Source organism: Equus quagga, chromosome 17 (genome assembly GCF_021613505.1).
Source record: "Equus quagga isolate Etosha38 chromosome 17, UCLA_HA_Equagga_1.0, whole genome shotgun sequence".
NCBI classification, from domain to species: Eukaryota; Metazoa; Chordata; class Mammalia; order Perissodactyla; family Equidae; genus Equus; species Equus quagga.
The window spans coordinates 5,207,537-5,228,259 of record NC_060283.1 but is presented as its reverse complement, the minus strand read 5'-3'; the positions used below and the strand labels follow the sequence as shown (position 1 = coordinate 5,228,259).

Below are 20,723 nucleotides of genomic sequence, written 5' to 3'. Positions count from 1 at the left end.
TTGCAAGTGCTCAACTCTGCTGTTGTCCTTTCTATCGCCAAGCAACCAAAATCAACATACAAATGAGTGGGGGTGGCTCTGTTGGAAATTTAATGAATAATCAGTTAACCAAACGTGACTTGTTGACACTAAAATTTGACTTTTATAAGCTTTTATGTGTCCCGAAGTCTTATTATCTTATTATTCTTTGACTTTTTTCCAACCACTACTAAAATATAAAAACTCTTCTTAGCTCGGGGGCTGCAGCGGGCCTGTGGGCTCTGCCGTGCTGGCTCCTGATACGGTCTTACGATATGGAGAATCACTTCTTCTGGAATAACTTTCTGTTTAGTTAAGATTGTGGAATGCCAAAAAGTTACGAGCACAGTAGCAACTCCCTGTATGTATCTTCAGTTTGCTCACTTTCAACGAATGGTTTTGTCATTTTTTTTCTGTTCTGATGACATTCATTGAAATGTAATTTTATGTCTAATTAACCTGGTATTACAAACTGTGGGCTTGTACTCTGTATGTTTTTTTCCTTTCACTTTTCTAGTTTTCATCTATCTTACAAAAGTACTGGTCCATGACGGACTGGAAATGGAAACTGGCCCCTTACCACAGCTAGCTTGAGATTTCGGAGTTCCTGCAGGCAAGCGGTGCCCCCAAAGTGCCTTGACTGAGGGCTGAGGGTGGGAAGTCTGGGTGTTCATTCCTTCAACAAAGCCACAGAAATCTAAAGGCACTGTCCTGGCCGCAGCAGACACAGTTGAGGCCAGCCCCAGCCAAGTCCCTTCTTAATGTCTTACCAGGGGAGACAGACTGAAAACGCGGAAGTCCATGAACTGGGTCTCCTAAGCCCACACTCATTCAGCCAGCCCCTCCGCTGGCCAGCAAGGGACCACACCAGCTCGGTGCCTGTCTCCTCCCCACTTCCTCCCCAGTGTCATAGAATGTGCTCTGGGCCAGGGAACCCGAGCCCTGGGTTATGTTCCTCTGACCCTGGGTGAGTCAGTCTCTCTGGGCCTTAACTTCCTTATCTGTAAAATGGGGCGGAGGTGGTGAGAGTTACCAAAAATAACCTGTGTTAAATGCTTAGCACACGGCCTGGCGCCTTCTCAGAGTTTGAGAAATGGTGGTTATTATGAGTTCGGATTTCAGGGTTCTCAAAGATTCTGTTTCTTGGTGCCTAAGATTCCGAGATGCTCGGACTTTCCAAAATTCTGAGATGATCTGTTTTCAGCGTTCTGCGGTTCTGAGAGTCTTTGATCACTGAGGTTCTCTGTCATACGGGCCCTGCCGCCCATGTCCTTTGCCCCCTACTTCTCCCAACCCCTGGGCCTGGGAAGTAGGGCAGTGAGGGGAGGGGCCTGGGCTGCTGCCTTGTCATGGCCCACATTCCGAGCTGGCTGTGGCAGCCCAGGGCCCCAGAGCCAGGCTGGAACCAGAATACCAGCCTCCAGGCCCCAGGCCTGCGTCATCTCTGAGTGCCCTTGGCCAGGGCCACCAGGGCAGGTGGCAACACTGCCCCTCCAGGTAGAGACAGGGGCAGGGCTGACTCTGCTAAGGGCTGGGGGAGCAGGGAGGCTGGAACACCCTCCTTCAGGACAGAAGGGCAGAAGAGTTCCAGGCCCAGCTCCGTCCCTAACCAGCATGTGACGTCAGGCAAGTCTTGGTGCATCAGGACTGTCACATGTACAATGGGGAGATGGGTGGTCCTGGAGGCCCATCAGCCTGGGTCAATCCTTTCTCAGCCTTTGTGGGAGTGGGCTGTTTCCAGGCTGGTGGGCTGGGCAGGGCTGGTGGGAAAGAAAGACCAATCGTCTCTGCTGGAATTAAGTACCCCTTTTATTAGTACAAACCACCACCAACCCAGCAGCCCCAAGGCCGGAGAATAAGTTAAGGCACAGAGCAGGCGAGGGGCACTTTCCCAGGCCCAGGCGCCCCAAACTTCCTGAGCAAACTCCCAGTGGAGCTAGGGGCTCAAGGGTCCTGAAGGGGCTTTTCCCTTGAGATGAGGGAAACAGCGGGGCGCGGGCCCGAGGAGCGCCCCCTGGGGACGCGAGGAGGCAGCAAGGGCCGCTCGGAGGCGACGCTGGATGCAGGCCGTCCGCCGGCGGCTCACTTCTCGAAGTAGGGCAGATAGAAGAACTGGAAGCCCCGGTGGCCCTTGACGGCGCAGTAGATGAAGACCACGTGGTACACTGCGGGGCGGGGCCTGTCAGCGCCGAGGCCCCGCCCAGGGACCCTCCCGCCCCGCATCCGGCCCCGGCTCCGCCCCGCCGCTCCCGCTGCCTGCTGCCCGCTCCCCGCTCGCACCTCCCGGGACCAACAACAGGAAGCCGGGCACGAAGAAGATGGCGCTGGAGACACCTGCGGGAGGAGGGGAGTGGCCGGGTGAGGGCAAGGAGGCGCCGGGGCGGGGCTGAGGGCGTCCCAGCCCGGCTCCCTCTCCGCGGCAGAAGGGGCCGGGTCCGGCTGTTAAGGTGGGAGCGCTGGCAGGTGCGAGGGCTTGCCAAGGACCCGGGTAGGGGGTGTGAGCGCTGCCTGCCGCGGTAGGAGGGGACGCTCACCTGGCGAAGGGGCCACCTCCAGTCCCACGCCGATCAGGATGAGCACTGCACACAGATGGAGCCGCGAGGGTGAGGGTGGGAGCAGGGTGCAGGGCGGGGACCTCTACCCGAAACCCCCAAAACGGCTTAGGCCTGAGGAACGGGTCGCCCACCTGAGCTGAAGATCCCCTGAGCAGAGACCCTCCCTGGGGAGCTCACCAAGCTCTGTGTTTTCAGAGCGGGGCAGCTGGCAGGCCCTGGGAAATGTCTGTGAAACGAGAGATTTCTGTCTGCTCCTTGATGTGGCCTTTGAGTCAACCAACAAACATTATGGAGCACTTGCTGGGTGCCAGGTCCTGGAAATCCCGTGGGAAAAAGCAGATGAGGTCCCTGCCTCACGGCCCTTCCCTAGTGGAGCAACCAACAAGAAACTCCCAGCTGGGGCCGGCCTGGCGGCTCAGCGGTTAAGTGCGCATGTTCCGCTTTGGTGGCCCAGGGTTCACTGGCCCGGATCCCGGGCGTGGACATGGCACCGCTTGGCAAGCCATACTGTGGTAGGCATAACACATATAAAGTAGAGGAAGATGGGCATGGATGTCAGCTCAGGGCCAGTCTTCCTCAGCAAAAAGAGGATTGGCAGCAGATGTTAGCTCGGGGCTAATCTTACTCAAAAAAAAAAAAAAAAGAGAGAGAGAGAACCTCCCAGGTACAATCAGGGTGGTCAGGATATGGTGGGGGAAGATCAGGCAACCTGGGGGATCAGGGAGGGGCTTCTTGGAGGCAGTGGCATCTAAGCTGAGCAGGGGTGGCAGCAGCAAGAGCGGTCAACGTTTAGTCACCATTTACCAGGTGCTGCCAGCCTGGGCTAAGTGTGTTGCATGCAGTGCCTTATTTAACTGTCGCCTGGACCCACTGAGACAGGTGTTACCATCCCCATTTCATAGATGACTCGAGGTACAGAGGGGAAGTGACTTTTAGTGCATTTGGAAGGGGGAGGCCTTGCCATGGGCATCGCACAGGCAGAGGCAGGGGAGTGTTCCAGATGGAGGGAACAGCCTGGCAAAGGCCCCGAGTCTGGGGGGAACCTGGGGCTTTCTAGGAGCCTCTAGCTTTTGGCAGACTGGGGGGGCAAGAGGCCAGGCTTGAGGAATCTGGCAGGGACCGCAGGCCCGGGGAGGGACATGGACTTCGGCTGAGGACAGGGGGCATTGGGGAAGGTGAGGAGGTCATGGCTGGAGCAACTTTTCAGACTGAGAGAGAGTGCTGGGTCCCCAGTTGGAGGACGGGATGGGGAGGTGGACCCTGCAGCCAGGGGGGCAGTTCAGCCGGGAGGCTCGAGGGGCCCCCACGGACTGCTGTGTGTGTGCACCCTGCAAAGAGCACCTCAAAAGGGGTGGGCTGGGGGCTAAAACTCACTCCCTGCACCTGGCTCAGGGCCGTGCGCTCGGCCCACTCAGAGGTGGCATCTTTTTCTAATTCCTACAAAGGCCCGTTATGGGCCTACGGTGGTCCCCAAGCCTGGTGATGTCACTAATGTCGGTTTAAATCTCAGCTTGTCTAGTTCCCAGCTGTGAGCAGAGCAAGTCCCTTCCGCTGCCTGAGTCTGTGTCCTTCCTTCCTCACCTGGGGTGGTAGTAACGGCCGCTCTGCTGGGCACTGAGAGAGGATCAAACGAGATAAGGCAGGCGGCCAGTGCGAACACTGGCCAGTGTGCAGGGGGTGTTGGGGGCAGTGGAGCTCCCTCCCCTGCACACAGACACCCGGAGCTGAGGCGAGGACCCTGCTCAGCTCTGAGGCCAGGGGACTTCGACCTTCCTGGAGGAGGGAGGGCAGCTGCCACGGCTGGACCCTTCTTATGGCCACTCTTAATCCCCACTGTAGATCTCTTCTGGGGACTGTGACTCCGCAGCCCCATGGAATGACTGTGGGAGTCAGAAAACATCTGGCCATGAGAGCTGCCTGCCTGGGTTTCCCCTCTGAACAATGGGGGTAGGAGAGAGGTCCTCATCAACTCTGACTCTGGAGGAGGGGAAGTGACAGGTGCCCTGCGCATCGGGCTGGCAGGGCACGCAGCATCCCTGGCTCTGAGCACCCGCCCCTACAGGTGGGTTCTGGGTCAGGGCCCAACCTTTCACTTGCTGTGTGACCTCTGCAAGGCAGGGAAGACAAGCCTGCCCCACACCCGGCTCGAAGTAGACACAGAATAAACGGCAGCTGTTACCCTTCTATTCCCTTATAGATTAAACAGGCTAAGAAAAAAAAAAAGTGTGGAGCACTAACTGGGTTCCATTTTCAACACATGTGATTTCCTGGCTGTGTGACCAGGAGGCCAGGCCTGCCCCTCAAGGTCTCAGTTTCCTCACCTGTAAAATGGGGCTGGAGGGATAGCAGCCAGCTGCCCCTCAGGATGCTGGGAGGCTCAGAGTGCCCAGGGGGATGGGAGAGTGGACCCCTCTCGGGTGGAGGCCGGGGGCCCTTGGGGGCACTCACCCAGCCCCAGCAGCAGGAGCAGGAAGGAGGCCAACACTACCCGGCGGTTCTTCTGGATCAAAGGGTGTTGAGTCCAGCTGGCGGCAAGAGAGCAGGACAGGCGTGAAAGAGGTGAGAGGAGCGGGTGGAGGAGGGTGGAGGGGGAATAGCCAGGGCTGCCTGTCCTGGGGCAGGGGCCACAGGTGGCTCAAGCAGGGCAGGTCTCACCTGCAGCAGGCACGGTAGGAGCGCTGCGTGCTGTTGCTGATGGTGCTAAAGGACCACTGGGAGCTGCCGATGGATGTCTGGACGGAATCCCTGTAGGACAGGTGGCCCAGTGAGGGGGCAGAGGGAGGCAAAGAAGGGGGTCCCTTCGGGACAGGAGTCATGATGATGTGGCTGGGGTGTGCAAGGACTAGGGTTGGGTGTTCCTGCAGGACAGGGAGCACTGAGAGGGGATAGGGAGAAGATGAATTCAAGGGCTGGAGCTTTCTGCAGGACTGTGGGTGGAGGAAGCTGGGGATTCGAGCTAAGGACTAATGCAGCACAGGTAACCTGTGGGACGTAGGGGCCAGACCAGGCTGGGAGTATCTGCAGGATAAAGAGCCTGGTGGGGATGGGTGGGTGAGGCTGGCACTAGAGTACGGTGACCCTGCAGGGTGAGGGACCCCATGAGGGGACTAGGGGTCAGGCTAGGAGTCCCTGGAGGACAGGATGTGAGAGAGCTGAGTGAGGTGAATTTAGGACTGGGCAGGGCCCTGGGGACAGGAGTCAGAGGCATGCAGCTGGGGTACAGGGTGGGTCCCCACCTGGCCCTGACCTGGTGCTGACTCCTCCATCTGGCTCCGAAGAGGGCTGGGCTCCATCCTCATCATTCTCCAGGTTCTGTTTCAGAACACAGGGTTCAGAGGGGCCGTGGGCTCAGGCCCCTCCTCACTCCCCTGTTGGGCCAGGAGGGAGGAGGAAGGTAGGCCTAGACAGCTGTTGACCTGGCCGCTTGACAGCTGTGCACCTGGCCCTCCGCCCTCCCCGCAGAACGGGTTTGATGATTCACAGAAACTGAAACCCAGGTAGGAGGTAGGTGCTAGAGACTTTGGGGGGCAGGGGCCAGCAGGGGCAGGTTGAGGCTCCCAGCATGGGTCCCCGGGCCAGGAGATCCCTCAAGTTTGGGTGTCAGGGTAGGGCTATCAGGATGGTATTTCAGGGGCCCAGGAAGGAGGCTCTGGATTTGGGGTGCCAGGAAAGGGCAGGCCCAGGATTTGTAGGTTTAGAGCCCAGAAATCTGGTCCAGGTCTTCAAGAAGAGGATCCTAGAGTTGGTGGAGGTCCTCTGGGTAAATCGGGGTTTCCAGTTTAGTGGGAGTCAAGGGTGGGCAAGGTCTCATGTGAGGGGGTCCTCCAGCTTTGAGGGGAAAGGTAGCGTGGGGACTTCCAGAACTGAAGAGGGGTGCAGGGTCCCGTTAGATCATCTGGCCTGGGCTTCAGGGGGCTGCCCCTGAGTACAGGCAAGGTCCGGTTCAGGTACAAAAGAGCTCCCCAGCCCAGCGGTGGGAACGGGGGGAGGGTCGGTACCCAGCATGGACGGAGACTCCAGATGGGATCTCCAGCTAGGGGTGGGGGGCGAGTTCCCGGTCCGGTCTCTGGGCTCTCCAGTGGTGGCTGGCGACCGAAATCAGAGCTGAGAGGGTCTGGGCAGGGCTCTGGATCAGGGGCCACGTCAGCGGGGCGGTCGCCCGCTCCTGCTGGGGTCTCTAAGCAGAGTCTCCGAGTTGGGGTTCTCCGGGCGCCGGCCTGGGGTCCCGCCCAGGGGGTGAGGTGGGCCGGGCCGTTCACCTGGTAGCGCAGCCGGGACTGCTTGTCCTCGTCGGCCACCTCGAACCGGGCCCGGCGCTCGAAGTGCAGCGGCCCGAAGCGGGTGACGCCGCTGGACTCGGGCCCGGGACCCGCGTCCTCCAGAGACAGCTCGAAGGCGTCATCGATGCTGAACTGGGGCCGGGCGGCGCTCATGGCCCGGGCCGGCTCAAGAGCCCTGCGCCGCCGCCATCCGCGCCGCCTGTCCCGCGTCGCCGCGGCCCCGCCCCCGCGCCGTCGTCCAGGGAGCCCGACGGCCCGGCGTCCAGGCCGAGGCCCCGCCCCCGCGCGCTGGCCCCGCCCCACGCCGCCGTCTAGGGGGCCCGGCGTCCCGGCCGAGGCCCCGCCCCTCGCGAAGGCCCCGCCCCCGCATGCCCCTAGCAGGCCCTCGCTGCCGAGCGCCGAGCGGACTCGTGGGCGGGGCCTCCTCTCGTCCGAACGGCGCCGGGCCCGCGGTGCCGCCTAGCGGCAGCTTCCGCAAACAACAGCAGGTGCCGCGCTCGGACGCAATTCCTAGGTCTGTACCAAGGGCTTGAAGAGGCTGCGCCAGCCTCCCAAACCCGAGATGGAGCCTTCTGCGTCCCAGCCGGCTCTTCGAGTACCAAGGAGACTCCTGGGAACTGACTGTTCCCCACCCTTATTCACCACGGCCCTGCACGGGAGGGATATTCTTGCCACCTTGCAGATGTGGAAACTGAGGCTCAGAGACCTTATGTGTGGCTTCCACTCCCCTCCCATCCGGTCTCCACGCAACAGCCAAAGTGACCTTTTAAGCCATATCTGATCCTTTGTGTGTTATTCTTAAATAAAACGTTTTTCTTTAAGTACCCTGCTAACTCACTCCTCTGCTTAAAACCGTCCCTTGGTTTTCCACTGTGATTAGAATAAAATCTGAACTCGACTCTGAATGCTCTGGTCCCTGCCCATCTCTCCTAATCTCAAGTCCACCTCTGCCCCTGTGTCACCCCACTCGGCCACACGGGCCAAGCTCATGCCCACTTCAGTACGTGCTGTTCCCTGTGCCTGGAAAGCACTTAACCTTGCTCTTCCACGGCTAGATCCTTTCATCATCCGAGTCCCTGCTCAAATGTCACCTCTTAGAGAAGCCATCCCTGACTAAGCAATCTAAAGTCAGTTTCACACCACATAGCACTTAACCTGAAATTATCTCATTTTACGCCATTTTATTCACCACAGTGTCTACAGGGCCCGGAACCGTGTTTGGCACTAAACAGATGCTCAATATTTGCGGAAGAAATGAACGAGTGCTTTGCCAAAATCCCAAATGCTTGCCCTTGGTAGAAATGGGATTTGAACCCAGGTCCACCTAGCTCCAGGGGTGGTCATCCTCCTCCACCCACCCACCCCCACTTCATTTTATGCCCTCGTATACAGAGTTGAGTCACTCCTAGTCTCCGTTTGTGCCACAGCATCACTGTGAACAAGCCCTCTCTCCAGTTCTGTTCCTTGCTTTTCCCACCTTCTCTCCCCATCTTCCCTCCTCTCCCCTTGCTTTTGCAGGGCCCCACGTCAGTGTGCTCAGTCAGTGTCCTTGAATCCTGCCTGGCCCTCCACTGCACCTGGCATTGGCTCAAGGTGGATGTTTGCAATTTACAAACGTGGTGTCACGTATAAAACTCTGTTGTTTACATTTTTCCACTCAACACTAATGTTTTCCACATGCACGTCATTTATTGCTTCTACCAGTTGTACGTGGTAACTGTGTTGGACATCCAGGATTTTTATTATCTACCACCCCCACTCAGGGATGCACACTTAGCTTGGCCTCAGTGCCCCGTCACACACATCACAGCTGTGAACATCTTCACACTGTCCCTTTACGGACTGTGGGAGAATTCTTCTTGGAGTAGGACTTCCAGGCCATAGGGTACATGCACCCTTGACATCACAGAGTGCCACGGCTGCTCTTCTGCGTGGCTATATGAATTTACACGTCCACCACGAAGGCTCCGGTTTTCCTTAGTACCGGTATTCCAGATTTCTAATGCTTTGCCAATCTGATTCATCTAAAGTGGTGCCTCACTTTTATCTGGGTTCTCTGACCACTGAAGACTTCAGGCAGCTCTCCATGCACTTGTCAATCATGGAGGTTCCATCTTCTGTGAATTGTCTCTTCATATCCTTTGTCCATTTCTTCTATTGGGTCCTGTCTCTGATTTGCACGTCTGTATGTATCTAAGTACTCCTCCCTTGCTGGGTTCTGATGTTGCCCATATCTCCCTCCTGTCTTTGTCTCTCGACTTTGTGTGAAAGAACAATCCTCATTTTTATATAGTCAGATCCATCAGATTTGCGCTCTGAGTCTTCCCGGAAGTGTTTCTTCACCTCCAGGTTACAGAGATATTCTCCAACATCTTATTCTATGGACCTGATAGATTTACATTCTAGAAAAGTGTTGTAACAATATGGTTCACTGCCTCTGAAGCCCAGCTGCCTGCACTGGAACCCCAGCTCTTCTCCTTCCCGGCTCTGGGACTGCCCTTGGGTGAGACATTTAAAGGGACACCAAAAAACTCAGTAAGCAACATAAATAATATTTTAATGCATTATTTTAAAAAAATCAAATTTAAGGCAAAAACCCATGATGAACAAAATATCAAAATTTTAAGACAGGATTCGATCTTGCATGACTCCCCTCACTCGCCTCGCCCTAGTCCTGGCCTTGCCTTGAGCAAGTTACAAAAACCTCTCTGTACCTCAGTTTCCTTGTTTGTCAGATGGAGGTAATAACAGTGTTTCCTTCATGGCATCAGTTTAGGACTCACTGAGTTAATACACAGTAAGGAGCAGAGCACAGTGCCTGGCGTGTAGAAACACTCGATTGGTGTCAGGTATGATTACAGCTCATACTGGGATCCTGAACCCTGTGGATTCTATGTTTGAACGTGTGCAAGAAGGGATCCAGATTTATGTCAACGTAGAGTGGGCCAGTTCTCCCAGTACCACCTGCCAAAAAATCAGTTCTGTCTCCCTCTGAACTCTGGGACTATTTGTGTCATATATCAAGCATATAGTTGTTAACATACATATCTATTTTGAGCTCTTTTTGGTTTCTTTGGTCTGCTTGACTAATTCTCAAGCAACATCATACGCTTTTCACGACAATGGTTTGCAGCGTGGTCTAACATGGCAGGTCAACTCCCCTCCTTTGGTCATCTTTTTCAAGCTTTTCGTGGATCTTTATTCTTCTATACAAATATTACAAAAATGTTTTCCAAGTTCTTCAAAAAGCCTCTCAATTTTCACTGGAATTTCATTGAATTTCTAGACTAATTTCAGGAGAAATCAGAGCTTTAAATGTGAAGTTGTTCAATTCATTTACAAGGTATGTCACGTCAGTTATTCACATCTTCTTCCATGGCCTTAAAAGTTTTTTTTTCTCCAAAAAGTTCCAGGCTGTGCTTTTATTTCCTAAATACGTTCTGAGTTTATTGCTGTTGTGAATGGTACCTTATTTTCTATTATATTTTTGAGTGGATTATTGACAGTGTGAAGAATGTTGTTAATCTTTGGTAGTTTATTTTATAGCCCTGTAACATTGCTGAACTCTCTAATTTAATATTGTCTGTTTGTAGATTCTGTTGGATTTTCTGTGTAGACAGAATCACTCTCATTTCTCTTTCTTGGTTTATTGCTTTGGCCAGGACTTCTAATCCAGTGCTAAAGAGCATCACTGACAGAGAGCATTCCTTGCCTCGTTCCTGATCTTGAAGGGAATATGAATACTTATTCCACCCGACTTAATCGCAGATAGCTTTTATCCACCTGAGAATGTTCCTTTTCTGCCCTGTGAGTTTTTACCCATAAACAGTCATAGAACTTCACCCAGTGCTTTTTCTGCATACTTTGAGATAACGGTATGAGTTTTCTCCTTCAGTTCACTGATGTGATGAATTGCAATAGTAGACATTTCTAATATTAAACTATTCTTACATTCTTGGATGAGCCCTACTTGATCTTGATGCTTTTCTTTTTTTTTTTTTTTGACAAATTTAAAATTTTTAATTGTGATAAAATACACATAACACAAAATTTACCATCTTAATGGATTAAAGAACAAGACCCAACAACATGCTGCCTCCAGGAAACACATCTCAGCTTCAATGACAAACACAGGCTCAGAGTGAAGGGGTGGAAGACGATACTCCAAGCTAATGGCAAACGAAAAAAAGCAGGTGTCACAATACTCATATCAGACAAAGTAGACTTCAAGATAAGACAGGTAAAGAGAGACAAAGAGGGGCAGTATATAATGATCAAAGGGACACTCCATCAAGAAGAAATAACACGTATAAATATCTATGCACCCAACACAGGAGCACCAAAGTTTATAAAGCAACTATTAACGAACCTAAAAGACGATATTAAGAATAACACAATAACAGTAGGGGACCTCAACACTACACTCACATCAATGGATAGATCATCCAGACAGAAGATCAACAGGGAAACAGTGGAATTAAATGAAAAGCTAAACTAGCTGGACCTAATAGACAAATATAGAAGAATCCATCCAAAAACAGCAGAATACACATCCTTCCCAAGTGTGCATGGAACATTCTCAAGGATAGACCATATGCTGGGAAACAAGGCAAGCCTTGATAAATTTAAGAAAATTGAAATAATAACAAGCATCTTTTCCGATCACAATGCTACAAAGTTAGAAATTAATTACAAGAAAAAAGCTGAGAAAGGGAATATGAACAAAAACATGGACAAAGAAAACAGTTCAGTGGTTACCAGGGGAAGGGGGGTGGGGGAAGGGTGCAGGGGTGAAGGGGAGCACTTATGTGGTGACAGACAAGAAATAATGTACAACTGAAATCTCACATTGATGTAAACTATTATGAACTCAATTAAAAAAAATTTGCCATCTTAAACATTTTTAAATACACAGTTCAGTAATGTATATTCACGTTGCTGTACAACTAATCTCCAGGACTTATTTATCTTGCAAAACTCAAACTCTATGCTCATTAAACCACCACTCTTCATTTCCCCCTCCCCCCAGCCAACCACCATTCAACTTTGTCTCTATGAATTTGACTACTCTAGGGACCTCGGATAAATGGAATCATCTTTTTGTGAACGACATTCATTTGGCACAGTTGCATTTTTATATACACTAGTGGATTAACTTAACATTAGCTTAATATTTCATTTAGGAGTTTTCACATCTATATTAATAAAATGGGTGTTTCCTTGTCTTGCGTTACGGGATACTTATCTGGTTCAGGAATCAAGATTAAACTAGCCTCACAAAATATGTTGGTCATCTTCCTCTTTCTCCATTTTCTGGAACAATCGAAGATACAGACAACTTGTTGCTTCCAAATTTGGCAGAACTTGCCTGTAAAACTTCCTGTGCTGGTAAAAAACAAAATCGAAAAACAAGCAAACAAAGCATGTTCCCCTTTCACCTCGGAGGTAGCACCACTCCCTGGGGACTTCTTGTGGGAAACTGACCAGCGTGAACATCTGATGCACTTCGCACCTGGGTCACAGGGGACGGACAATAACCCTTCGCAGTGGGAGCATGGGCTGAAGACAGTGCGCAGGGCCCACGACACTCCCCTTACTCGGTTCCCAAACCTCGGAAGTGGGAGCAGAGGCCTCTTACAGCGATTGTTCCAGGGGCGGAGAGAAACGTTGTCTTAGCCCCCTCTCCTCTATCATTCATGCGTTCCCTAATATTTACTGGGCACCATTATATGCGGGACACTGTGGATTCAGTGGTGACGACATATCCACCCCCGACCCCACAAGCGGGGGAATGTCTCTCGGGGAGCTTACGATTCCCACAAGGATCCGAAAACCCTCCTTCCCCTCTCTCTTACTCCTGGTTTTATCTTTTATGTTTTTGAAAGAGAAAAATCCAGGATGTAAAAGTCACCACTATGGTGCTAGAGACGCAAAAGAAAAGAAAAGGCCAGAAGGGAATACCTGAAAGTAGTAGTTTTAGGGGGTGGGCTTACGGATGGGGTCCCCCTATTCGCCTAACCCTGTAACGCTGTCACACTACTGCTACAACTTTAAAGGGAGTGGCACCCGGCCACGTGGGAGGGCCGCGGTTCAAACCCGTTCCGTGACGCATCCCCTAGGGACGCCCCGCCCCCGCCCCGGCCCCGCCCCTCGGACGGGCCCCGGTCCCCACCCAGACAGCCTCAGGCCCCGCCCCCTGCCGGACCCGCGCGCTCAGCCGCGGCGCAGAGAACCAATCACTGTCCGACCCCACGCTCAGTCCCTTTTTGGCGTCTGCCCTCAGCCAAAATGGCGCCATCTCGGAAGTCCCCGAAGCTCTAGAAGCTGCCGAAGCAGGTCCGGAAGCTGCCGAGCGAGTCCGGAAGTTGCCGAAAGAGAGCAGCGGGGAAGGAGGATGGCGGATATCATCGCAAGACTCCGGGAGGACGGGATCCAAAAGCGGGTGATACAGGAGGGCCGAGGAGAGCTCCCCGACTTTCAGGATGGAACCAAGGTTCGTGTCTAGCCCCCTCCCCTTCACCCATGTGCGGCGCGGTGCGCATGCGAGGCGGGAGGAGGCCTTAGGCGAGAGGTTGCGCATGCCCAGATAGCAGCGGTCGGTGACCCTACCACTCGCACGCGGAGCTCGACGCTGATTAGTCTGAATTTAAGGGGTGAATTCGGACCTGTCCGCCCCGCCCCCTGGCTTGGCCGTGTGGCCCCATTGGTCGGAGAGGCCGTCAGTCATCTCTAGCGGGTTGCGGGGCTTTGGCCTGTGTGCTGCTGCAGACCCCATACTGGAGGAGACCCCGAGCTGGAAACCCGGGACCTGGGAGGAGCCCCCGGGACTGGGGAGGGACCCTGAGACCTCTGGGTTGCAAGATTTAAGATCTTTTATAGATGGAAGGGCCTTCTGAAAACACTTAGACCAGCTCCCATCGTTTAGATGGGAAAACTGAGGCCCCGGGGAAGTGCAACCCCAGAGAACGGGCCCAGAGGTCGGATCTGCTTGACTGGAACCCTTTGGCAGCTTACTGACGCCTGTACGTCGCTTCGTTCGGGCCAGATAAGGGCTGGGAAGTACAGAGCCTGCCATCTTCTTCCTTTGTACATCCAGGCCCCCAGCTCCGGCCTTTCCGACCCCCTCCCCTGAACAACCTACATCTCCAGACTTCCCTGCTTGTGCTCATGCCGTTCCCTCTTCCTGGAGCCTTTCCCAGATGCCGCTTGTCTGTAGAGTAAGGAGCTTCCCAGAGGCAGCCCCTGTGCCCGCAGAGCAGTCACGCAGAACATGCATACTGAACAAATGAGTAGAGATCCTGGCCCATACTAGGGACACCAAAAGTAAGAGCTACTGTGAATGAGCGCATGCTCCCTGACCAGGCCTGTGCCAAGCTCATGCTTCCTGACCAGGTCTGTGCCAAGGTCATGCTTCCTGACCAGCCCTGTGCCAAGGTCGGGCAAATAAAGATCCCAGCCTGGCCCAGTGTGAGTGCTCTGACAGCAGAGGGGAGCTGTGTGGCTCTAGTGCGCATTGTATTAAGATGGATCTTTTCTGAGTCAGGAGAAGGTGCGGGTGTGGGCGTATGCCCCCATGGGCTGGGGAGTTGGTGACCTTGAAGAAGGTCCTGGAAGGGAGATCCTGGATGGAACAGACACCAGAAAGAGGGAACATGTGAAAATGGTGAAGACCTGTGAACGATGGGACTGAGAGAATGGGGCTAGGTAAGATTAAATAACCAATCACCAGTGTTGAGTGAGTGCTCGCTCCGTGCTTCACACGTTTATGTCCTTCCGTTCTCACACTGTGGGATGGGTACTCTTGTTGATTCCATTTTACTGATACGGAAACCCAGTTCAGAGAAGTCGTGCGGTGTCGTGGTGAAGTGTGGGCTCCTCTAACCATATCCTGTCGAGGGTTCCGTCTTCAGACCTCTTCTCTCTGCACACACTCGCAGATGATCTTATCCAGTCTCCTCTCTTTAAAAAAACCACTCCGTGCCCGGACTACTCGCAAATGTCATCTTGAGCCTTTACCTCTCCCGTAAACTGGACATCCAGCTCCTACTCACCATCTCTTCCTGGATGTCTGCTTGGCAACTCACACTTCACCTGCTCCCCTCCAGCCTTCCCCATCTCAGTTAAGGGCACCTCCAGCCTTCTGACTGCTCAGGCCCAAAGCCGCCAAGCCTCCAGGGCTCCGTTCTCTCACGTCCAGCAGCAAATCCTCAGAATACACCCAGGATCCGACCACTCCTCATCGCTCTACCATTGCCACTGTGGTCCCAGCCGCCATCGTCTCTCCCCTGGGGTCCTGCAGTCACCTCCTTCCTACCTCACCTTCCTGCTTCTGCCCCCGTCCCTCTACAACCTGTTCTGACCGCAGCAGCAGAACCCACATCAGATTGTGGCCCCCCGCTGCTGGGAACCACCCAGTGGCTTCCATCTCAGAGCAAAACCCGACTTCCTCACCACGGCTGACAGGCCCTGTGGCCTGTGAGCCCGGTGACCTTGGTGGTGCAGCCTTCCCCCTCATTCTTCTGCTTCTGCCACGCTGGCCTCGCTGCTTCTTGGACGCACCTCACACTGCCCCGCTGCAAGGCTTTTGCAGCTCTGTTCTTTTGGGCCTAGAAAGTTCCCACCCCAGTCTATGCCTGGTATGCTTCTCTCTTAGTCCCTTCAGATCTCTGCTCAAATGCTGCCTCAGAGAGCCCCCCTCCCCCCCTAAACTCATCCTGCCTTACCTGCTGCATCTTGTTTTCTGATCCATTGCACTTAGCTCCACCTTACATAGCACAGTGTTGTTTGAGGCCTCTTTCTTCTAGAAGTTCCATGTGAGCCCCATGGGGGCAGGGCCTTGGGGCTACTTTGCTCACTGCTGTGTCCTGGTGCCTAGCCCAGAGCTCAGGCACACAGTGGGTGCTCAGTAAAGATCCGTCAAAAGAATGATGGGAGCCAGAATGCTTGGCCTCTCACCCCAGCCTGTCCACCCACTAGCCATGTGACTTGGGTGCCTTACTTGCCTCTCTGTGACTTAGTTTCCTCGGCTGGGTGGTGCAGTGAAGCCAGGTATAAGGTCAGGTGGTGACCCCTGATGAGCTCTGTCCCTTGTGCCGTTGGCAGGCTGGGGGCTGGGGAGGGTTTGTGCCCTTCCCTGATCTGCCTGTGGCCCGCAGGCCACGTTCCACTACCGGACCCTGCACAGTGACAAGGAGGGCGCCGTGCTGGACGACAGCCGGGTGCGTGGCAAGCCCATGGAGCTCATCATCGGGAAGAAGTTCAAGCTGCCCGTGTGGGAGACCATTGTGTGCACCATGCGCGAGGGGGAGATCGCCCAGTTCTGCTGCGACGTCAAGGTATCCTGGCCTCTCTTCTGCCTTCTCCTCTCTGTTAGCCAGGTTGCAGCCAGGGGACTGGTTCCCAAATGCAAACGACCTGTACAGCTCCTTGCTTCAGACCTCTCTGGCTTCTGGCCGCCGTCAGGCTTGAGTGTAAGCTACAGCTGCTCACCTGGCCCTGTAGGGTCTCGCCCTGCCAGTTTCCCTCTCCCACTCACCTCCTTGCCTTTCCTTTCCATCCCCTTCTTGGCCAAGATCCTCCCTCATTCAATGCGAATTCCTGGGTCACCACCCCCAGGAAGCCCTCCTTGATGGCTGGTGGTTGGCTTGAGCTCTTCCTCTGAGTCCTTCAACCCCTCATGCCCTGCATGGCCAGGATCTGGTTCTCTGCCTGGGTCTGAGCTACTGCAGGGTGGGGATCGGGCCTGTTTACCTGTAGCTTCAAGTTGCCCACTATGGGGCCACCCAGAGCCGAGACTCAGGAGCATCTGCTGGCTGGCTGGACATTAGCCCAGCAGTCCACCCCGTGTGGATGACAGGGGCCGTGAGAGGAGCTGGTTAGACTGAGGCGGGGGGTAGTCTGGCGCCCACCATCTCAGCAGCCATTCCTAATGATAGGTCAGAGGCCAGGTCCCCTACTCCCAAGGGTTATGAAGTTGCTGCCCTGGGCCCAGCTCTGAGATAGGCCATGAATCGGGTAGGGATGGGGCAGGAGAGAAGGAACAGACGCTGGGAACAGAATGCGGAGGGACCCCAGTAATGGTGAGGAGTCTAGCCTGGGGGCTGCACCCCTGTGGGGAGGAGGAGGCAGAGGTAAGAATTCCACCGGGCTTGTAAGGACAAGAGAGACAGCTTGATGGTGGGAGTATGTTTGTGTGGGGGGTCGGAGGGGTAGGTGCTTGGCTTGGTTTGGTGGCCAGACATTGTGGCAGGAGCTGGGGGCTTCACCGGGAGAGACGGCTGGGAGGCCGGAGGTGTCCCGAGGGAAAAGGCTTCCTACGTTTCAACAGAGTGGGGCCCTGAACCAGCTGCTGTCCCTCTCTGGGCCTCAGTGTCCTTTCTCAAATGGTGATGGGGCAGGGGGCTGGGCCCGGTCACCAGCCAGCCCACACTGACAGAACCCTTGGTGCCCACTTGCCCTCCTGCAGCATGTGGTCCTGTATCCACTGGTGGCCAAGAGTCTACGCAACATTGCGGCCGGCAAGGACCCCCTGGAGGGCCAGCGGCACTGCTGTGGCATCGCCCAGATGCATGAGCATAGTTCCCTGGGTCATGCTGACCTGGATGCCCTGCAGCAGAACCCCCAGCCGCTCATCTTCGACATCGAGATGCTGAAGGTGAGGAGCCCCCAGGCCCCAGGCGCCTCGCCAGACCACCACTGCCCAGCCTCAGAGTGAGCGCCAGCCCTGCCTGCGCACCCAGGGCTGGATGGACTGTTGGGGGTTGGGGCAGGGCAGGTACAACACCTGTGCAGGACCCCTGACAGTCCCCATGGGTCCCCCTCCTGGGGCCCCTCCTCTTCTGGGTATCTTCGAGGGCTGGGATTTTCAGTGTCTCGTTCAGGGCTCTGTTCTTAGAACCTGGCACAGTGCTGGGCACGTAGACGCTCACAAACATTTGTCAAACCGTCAGTGAATGAGCAAGTGATTCTGCTTCTGGAAGCCAATGTCCGGAGGCCCGCCAGCCCCGAGGGTGGGCATGTCTGTGGCTAGAGAAGCTGTGGTGCCCCCGGGGCCTCACCCTGACTTGGCCCACGCCCCGGCAGGTGGAGAGCCCTGGCACGTACCAGCAGGACCCATGGGCAATGACAGATGCTGAGAAGGCAAAGGCGGTGCCAGTCATCCACCAGGAGGGCAACCGCTTGTACCGCGAGGGCCACGTGAAGGAGGCCGCCGCCAAGTACTACGACGCCATCGCCTGCCTCAAGAACCTGCAGATGAAGGTGCTGGCCGGAGGCAGCGGCGGGTGGGCGCAGGGGGCGAAGTGGAGCCGTGGGGCCCAGGTCTCAGCATCTTTCCCCCTCTCCCTGCCCCTGTGCCCTCAGGAACAGCCTGGGTCCCCTGACTGGATCCAGCTGGACCAGCAGATCACACCACTGCTGCTCAACTACTGTCAGTGCAAGCTGGTGGCCCAGGAGTATTACGAAGTGCTGGACCACTGCTCCTCCATTCTCAACAAGTATGATGGTGAGTGCTGGGCGCTGGGCTGCCGGGGTGGGCCGGCAGGCAGTCAGGCGAGCGGCCTTCTCATCCCTGTCACCACTGGGCACTGGGGCGCAAGACCGAGCCTTTGACGTCACCCCCATTCTGAGCTCCCACAGGAGCCCAACCAAATGTCCCCACCCAGGCAGGGCCAGGGGCCCTGTTGTGCCAGTGAGGTATGAATGGGGTTTGGGGTGGAGTTGGCATCCTCAGGTCGGGCGGGCTCTGTCCCATGATGGGCCCAGGGTCTCAGGAGTCAGGCTGGGCAGCTAGCTGTTCCCCTCCTGATGCCCTGTGGGCCTCTGCCCACCGGTACCCCCTGCAGACAACGTCAAGGCCTACTTCAAGAGGGGCAAGGCGCACGCGGCCGTGTGGAATGCCCAGGAGGCCCAGGCTGACTTTGCCAAGGTGCTGGAGCTGGACCCCGCCCTGGCGCCTGTTGTGAGCCGGGAGCTGCGGGCCCTGGAGGCACGGATCCGGCAGAAGGACGAAGAGGACAAGGCTCGCTTCCGGGGCATCTTCTCCCACTGACAGGGCCACCCAGCCTTGCCCACCCTGCCAAGCCCACTGCTGCCACTGCCAGCCCGGCTGCCCCCGCTCTATCATGCTTCTCTGTATATAAAGGCCTTATTTATCTCTCTTCGGGTCTGCCAAGTTGATCCACTGGGAGATTTGGGGTCCTCACCTGGCATTTCCTGGTACTTGGGTGGCCCTGGGAGGCAAAGGATAAGGGTTTTACTTCCAGCTCCCCATAGCCAGCTCCGAGACCTCTCTTGGGCCTCAGTGTCCCTGACAGAAAGTGAGGAGGATGATCTCTGTCACAAAGGAAATGTCCTTTGCTGGCAGGGCTGGGGTACCCGGGAGCCTTCAGTCTTAGGGGGAGACAAAGCAGGCGCAAGCCCAGAGGCTTGGTGCCCGAGTGAGGTGGTCTCGCAGTGCAGCCCTCCCCCAAGCCTCTGGTCCCATGGTCCCCTGGCCTCAGCTTCTGGCTGCAGAGGTTCTGGCGAGAAGCCAAGTCTGGGTCCCTGTGAACTGAAAGGCTGGCCCAGGTGGGGTGGGCCGGGCTGGGTGGGCTGACTCTGTCCAGGGGGAGGACAGAGCCCTCCATGAGACCTTCGAGGCTGCCCTGTGCTGCCAGGTGGGAGGAAAATCAGGTGGGATGCAGGTGGTGTTTATTTTCACAATTTACACACTAGAGAAGCCTCTGGTCCCCTCTGCTCCCTCCTTCCTCCCCCCGGGACTGGGTCCCTCCTGTATGGAAGGGAAGTAACACTGAGGGGCAGGCAGTGATGCAGGGTGTGGGGCTGGGCCCCCAGCCTCCCGCACACGCACTTGGGCCCCTCACGTGTGTGAATAAATAAGCCAGGTCCAGCCAGAGGTTGGGTCTCACTCTTCGCTGTCCAACTTGAGGCTGACGCTTCGGGCCTTGCCCCGGGCCAGGGTGGTGGGCGGCGTCCCCGGGCCCTCGCGCTCCGCCTGGCTGGGGCCCCGTGAACGGAGCAGCTGGCTCTGTTTGCGGAGGAAGTCCACAGGGGCAGCCCCCCCATAGCTGCTCTTGGCCAGGGTGGCCCTTGAGGGCGCTGCGGGGGCATGAGGGTGTGAACCTGCCTCTAGTTGGCCCAGATGGGCCACGTAGCCATCCGACAGGAACTGTGGACAGAGGTGGGCAGAGATAAGGGGACGGTGGTCTCAGGCCTATACGCTGCTTCACCTGCCCTCCCTGGGTTGCTGGGCAGTGCTGGCTGCCTGGCAAGCCTGGCACAGCCTGACCCAGAGAATTCCAGATAGGAACTCCAGGCTGGGAGCCTGGGCACCCTGGCTTTACTCCTAGCTCTGCCCCTCTCTGGGCCTCAGTTTTCTCATCTGTAAAATGGGATCGTGGGGTGGCGGAATGATGGCCATGAACATTTAGCAGGCAATTGCGCTGTGCCCAACGCTGGGCACGTTGGTGTGCAGTAAATCATGTCATGTTCGCAATAGCTGTTGAGGTTGGTGCCATCGGCCATTTGACAGACAAGAAACTGAGGCTCAGAAAGGTGGAGGACCATGCCCAGGGCCATGCCAGAGTGGAGCCAGCACTCCAGGTCTTGAGCACACTCCAACCTGAGTGATCAATCCTGGTCTGCCTGGCAACTCCGAGCTGCTCATGACTCTGTCCTAGGAGGAGCCCAGGTCCCCTGCGGCTGGCCAAGCTTCTCAGAGCCCCTTCCGCAGCTGCTGCTTAGCACAGGTGGTCGTTATGGCCGCAGACCCAGGCTCCTGCTGCCCCCCCCCCCCCCCCCCCCCCCCCCCCCCCCTCGCGCCCCCCGCCGGGGCCCGCCCCCCCCGTGTCCCAAGAGCCCCTCCCCCCTG

General features: G+C 55.8%; 3 protein-coding genes across 5 annotated transcripts in view; 1 reads left to right on the top strand and 2 right to left on the bottom strand.

Moving 5' to 3' along the window:
• Nucleotides 1–1,809: 1,809 nt before the first annotated feature.
• On the bottom strand, nucleotides 1,810–7,101 carry TMEM134 (transmembrane protein 134). 3 transcript variants are annotated; one of them, XM_046644937.1, is made up of 8 exons: nucleotides 6,833–7,101; nucleotides 5,821–5,885; nucleotides 5,229–5,318; nucleotides 5,022–5,098; nucleotides 2,705–2,887; nucleotides 2,553–2,597; nucleotides 2,299–2,352; nucleotides 1,810–2,183 (listed from the first exon to the last, which is right to left on the bottom strand). In XM_046644937.1, exons 1-8 carry the CDS (start codon nucleotides 7,004–7,006, stop codon nucleotides 2,101–2,103), a joined length of 771 nt encoding a protein of 256 aa, XP_046500893.1. In that variant the 5' UTR covers nucleotides 7,007–7,101; the 3' UTR covers nucleotides 1,810–2,100. The 3 variants fall into 3 exon arrangements, 2 of the variants coding, with proteins under 2 accessions (XP_046500893.1, XP_046500894.1); XR_006885906.1 differs by having other exon boundaries at nucleotides 2,097–2,183; nucleotides 2,751–2,887; nucleotides 6,833–7,100; XM_046644938.1 differs by lacking the exon at nucleotides 2,705–2,887 and having other exon boundaries at nucleotides 6,833–7,093.
• A 6,020-nt stretch (nucleotides 7,102–13,121) lies between these two features.
• On the top strand, nucleotides 13,122–19,011 carry AIP (aryl hydrocarbon receptor interacting protein). The gene is made up of 6 exons (XM_046644306.1): nucleotides 13,122–13,346; nucleotides 16,009–16,188; nucleotides 17,319–17,507; nucleotides 17,936–18,112; nucleotides 18,215–18,356; nucleotides 18,697–19,011. Exons 1-6 carry the CDS (start codon nucleotides 13,248–13,250, stop codon nucleotides 18,900–18,902), a joined length of 993 nt encoding a protein of 330 aa, XP_046500262.1. The 5' UTR covers nucleotides 13,122–13,247; the 3' UTR covers nucleotides 18,903–19,011.
• A 515-nt stretch (nucleotides 19,012–19,526) lies between these two features.
• The window catches only part of PITPNM1 (phosphatidylinositol transfer protein membrane associated 1), a 13,475-nt gene continuing 12,278 nt past the window's right edge, over nucleotides 19,527–20,723 (bottom strand). The window contains exon 24 of the mRNA XM_046644305.1: nucleotides 19,527–20,021. Coding sequence (XP_046500261.1) covers nucleotides 19,758–20,021 — 264 coding nt within the window. The 3' untranslated portion in view covers nucleotides 19,527–19,757. The remainder of the gene's footprint in view (nucleotides 20,022–20,723) is intronic.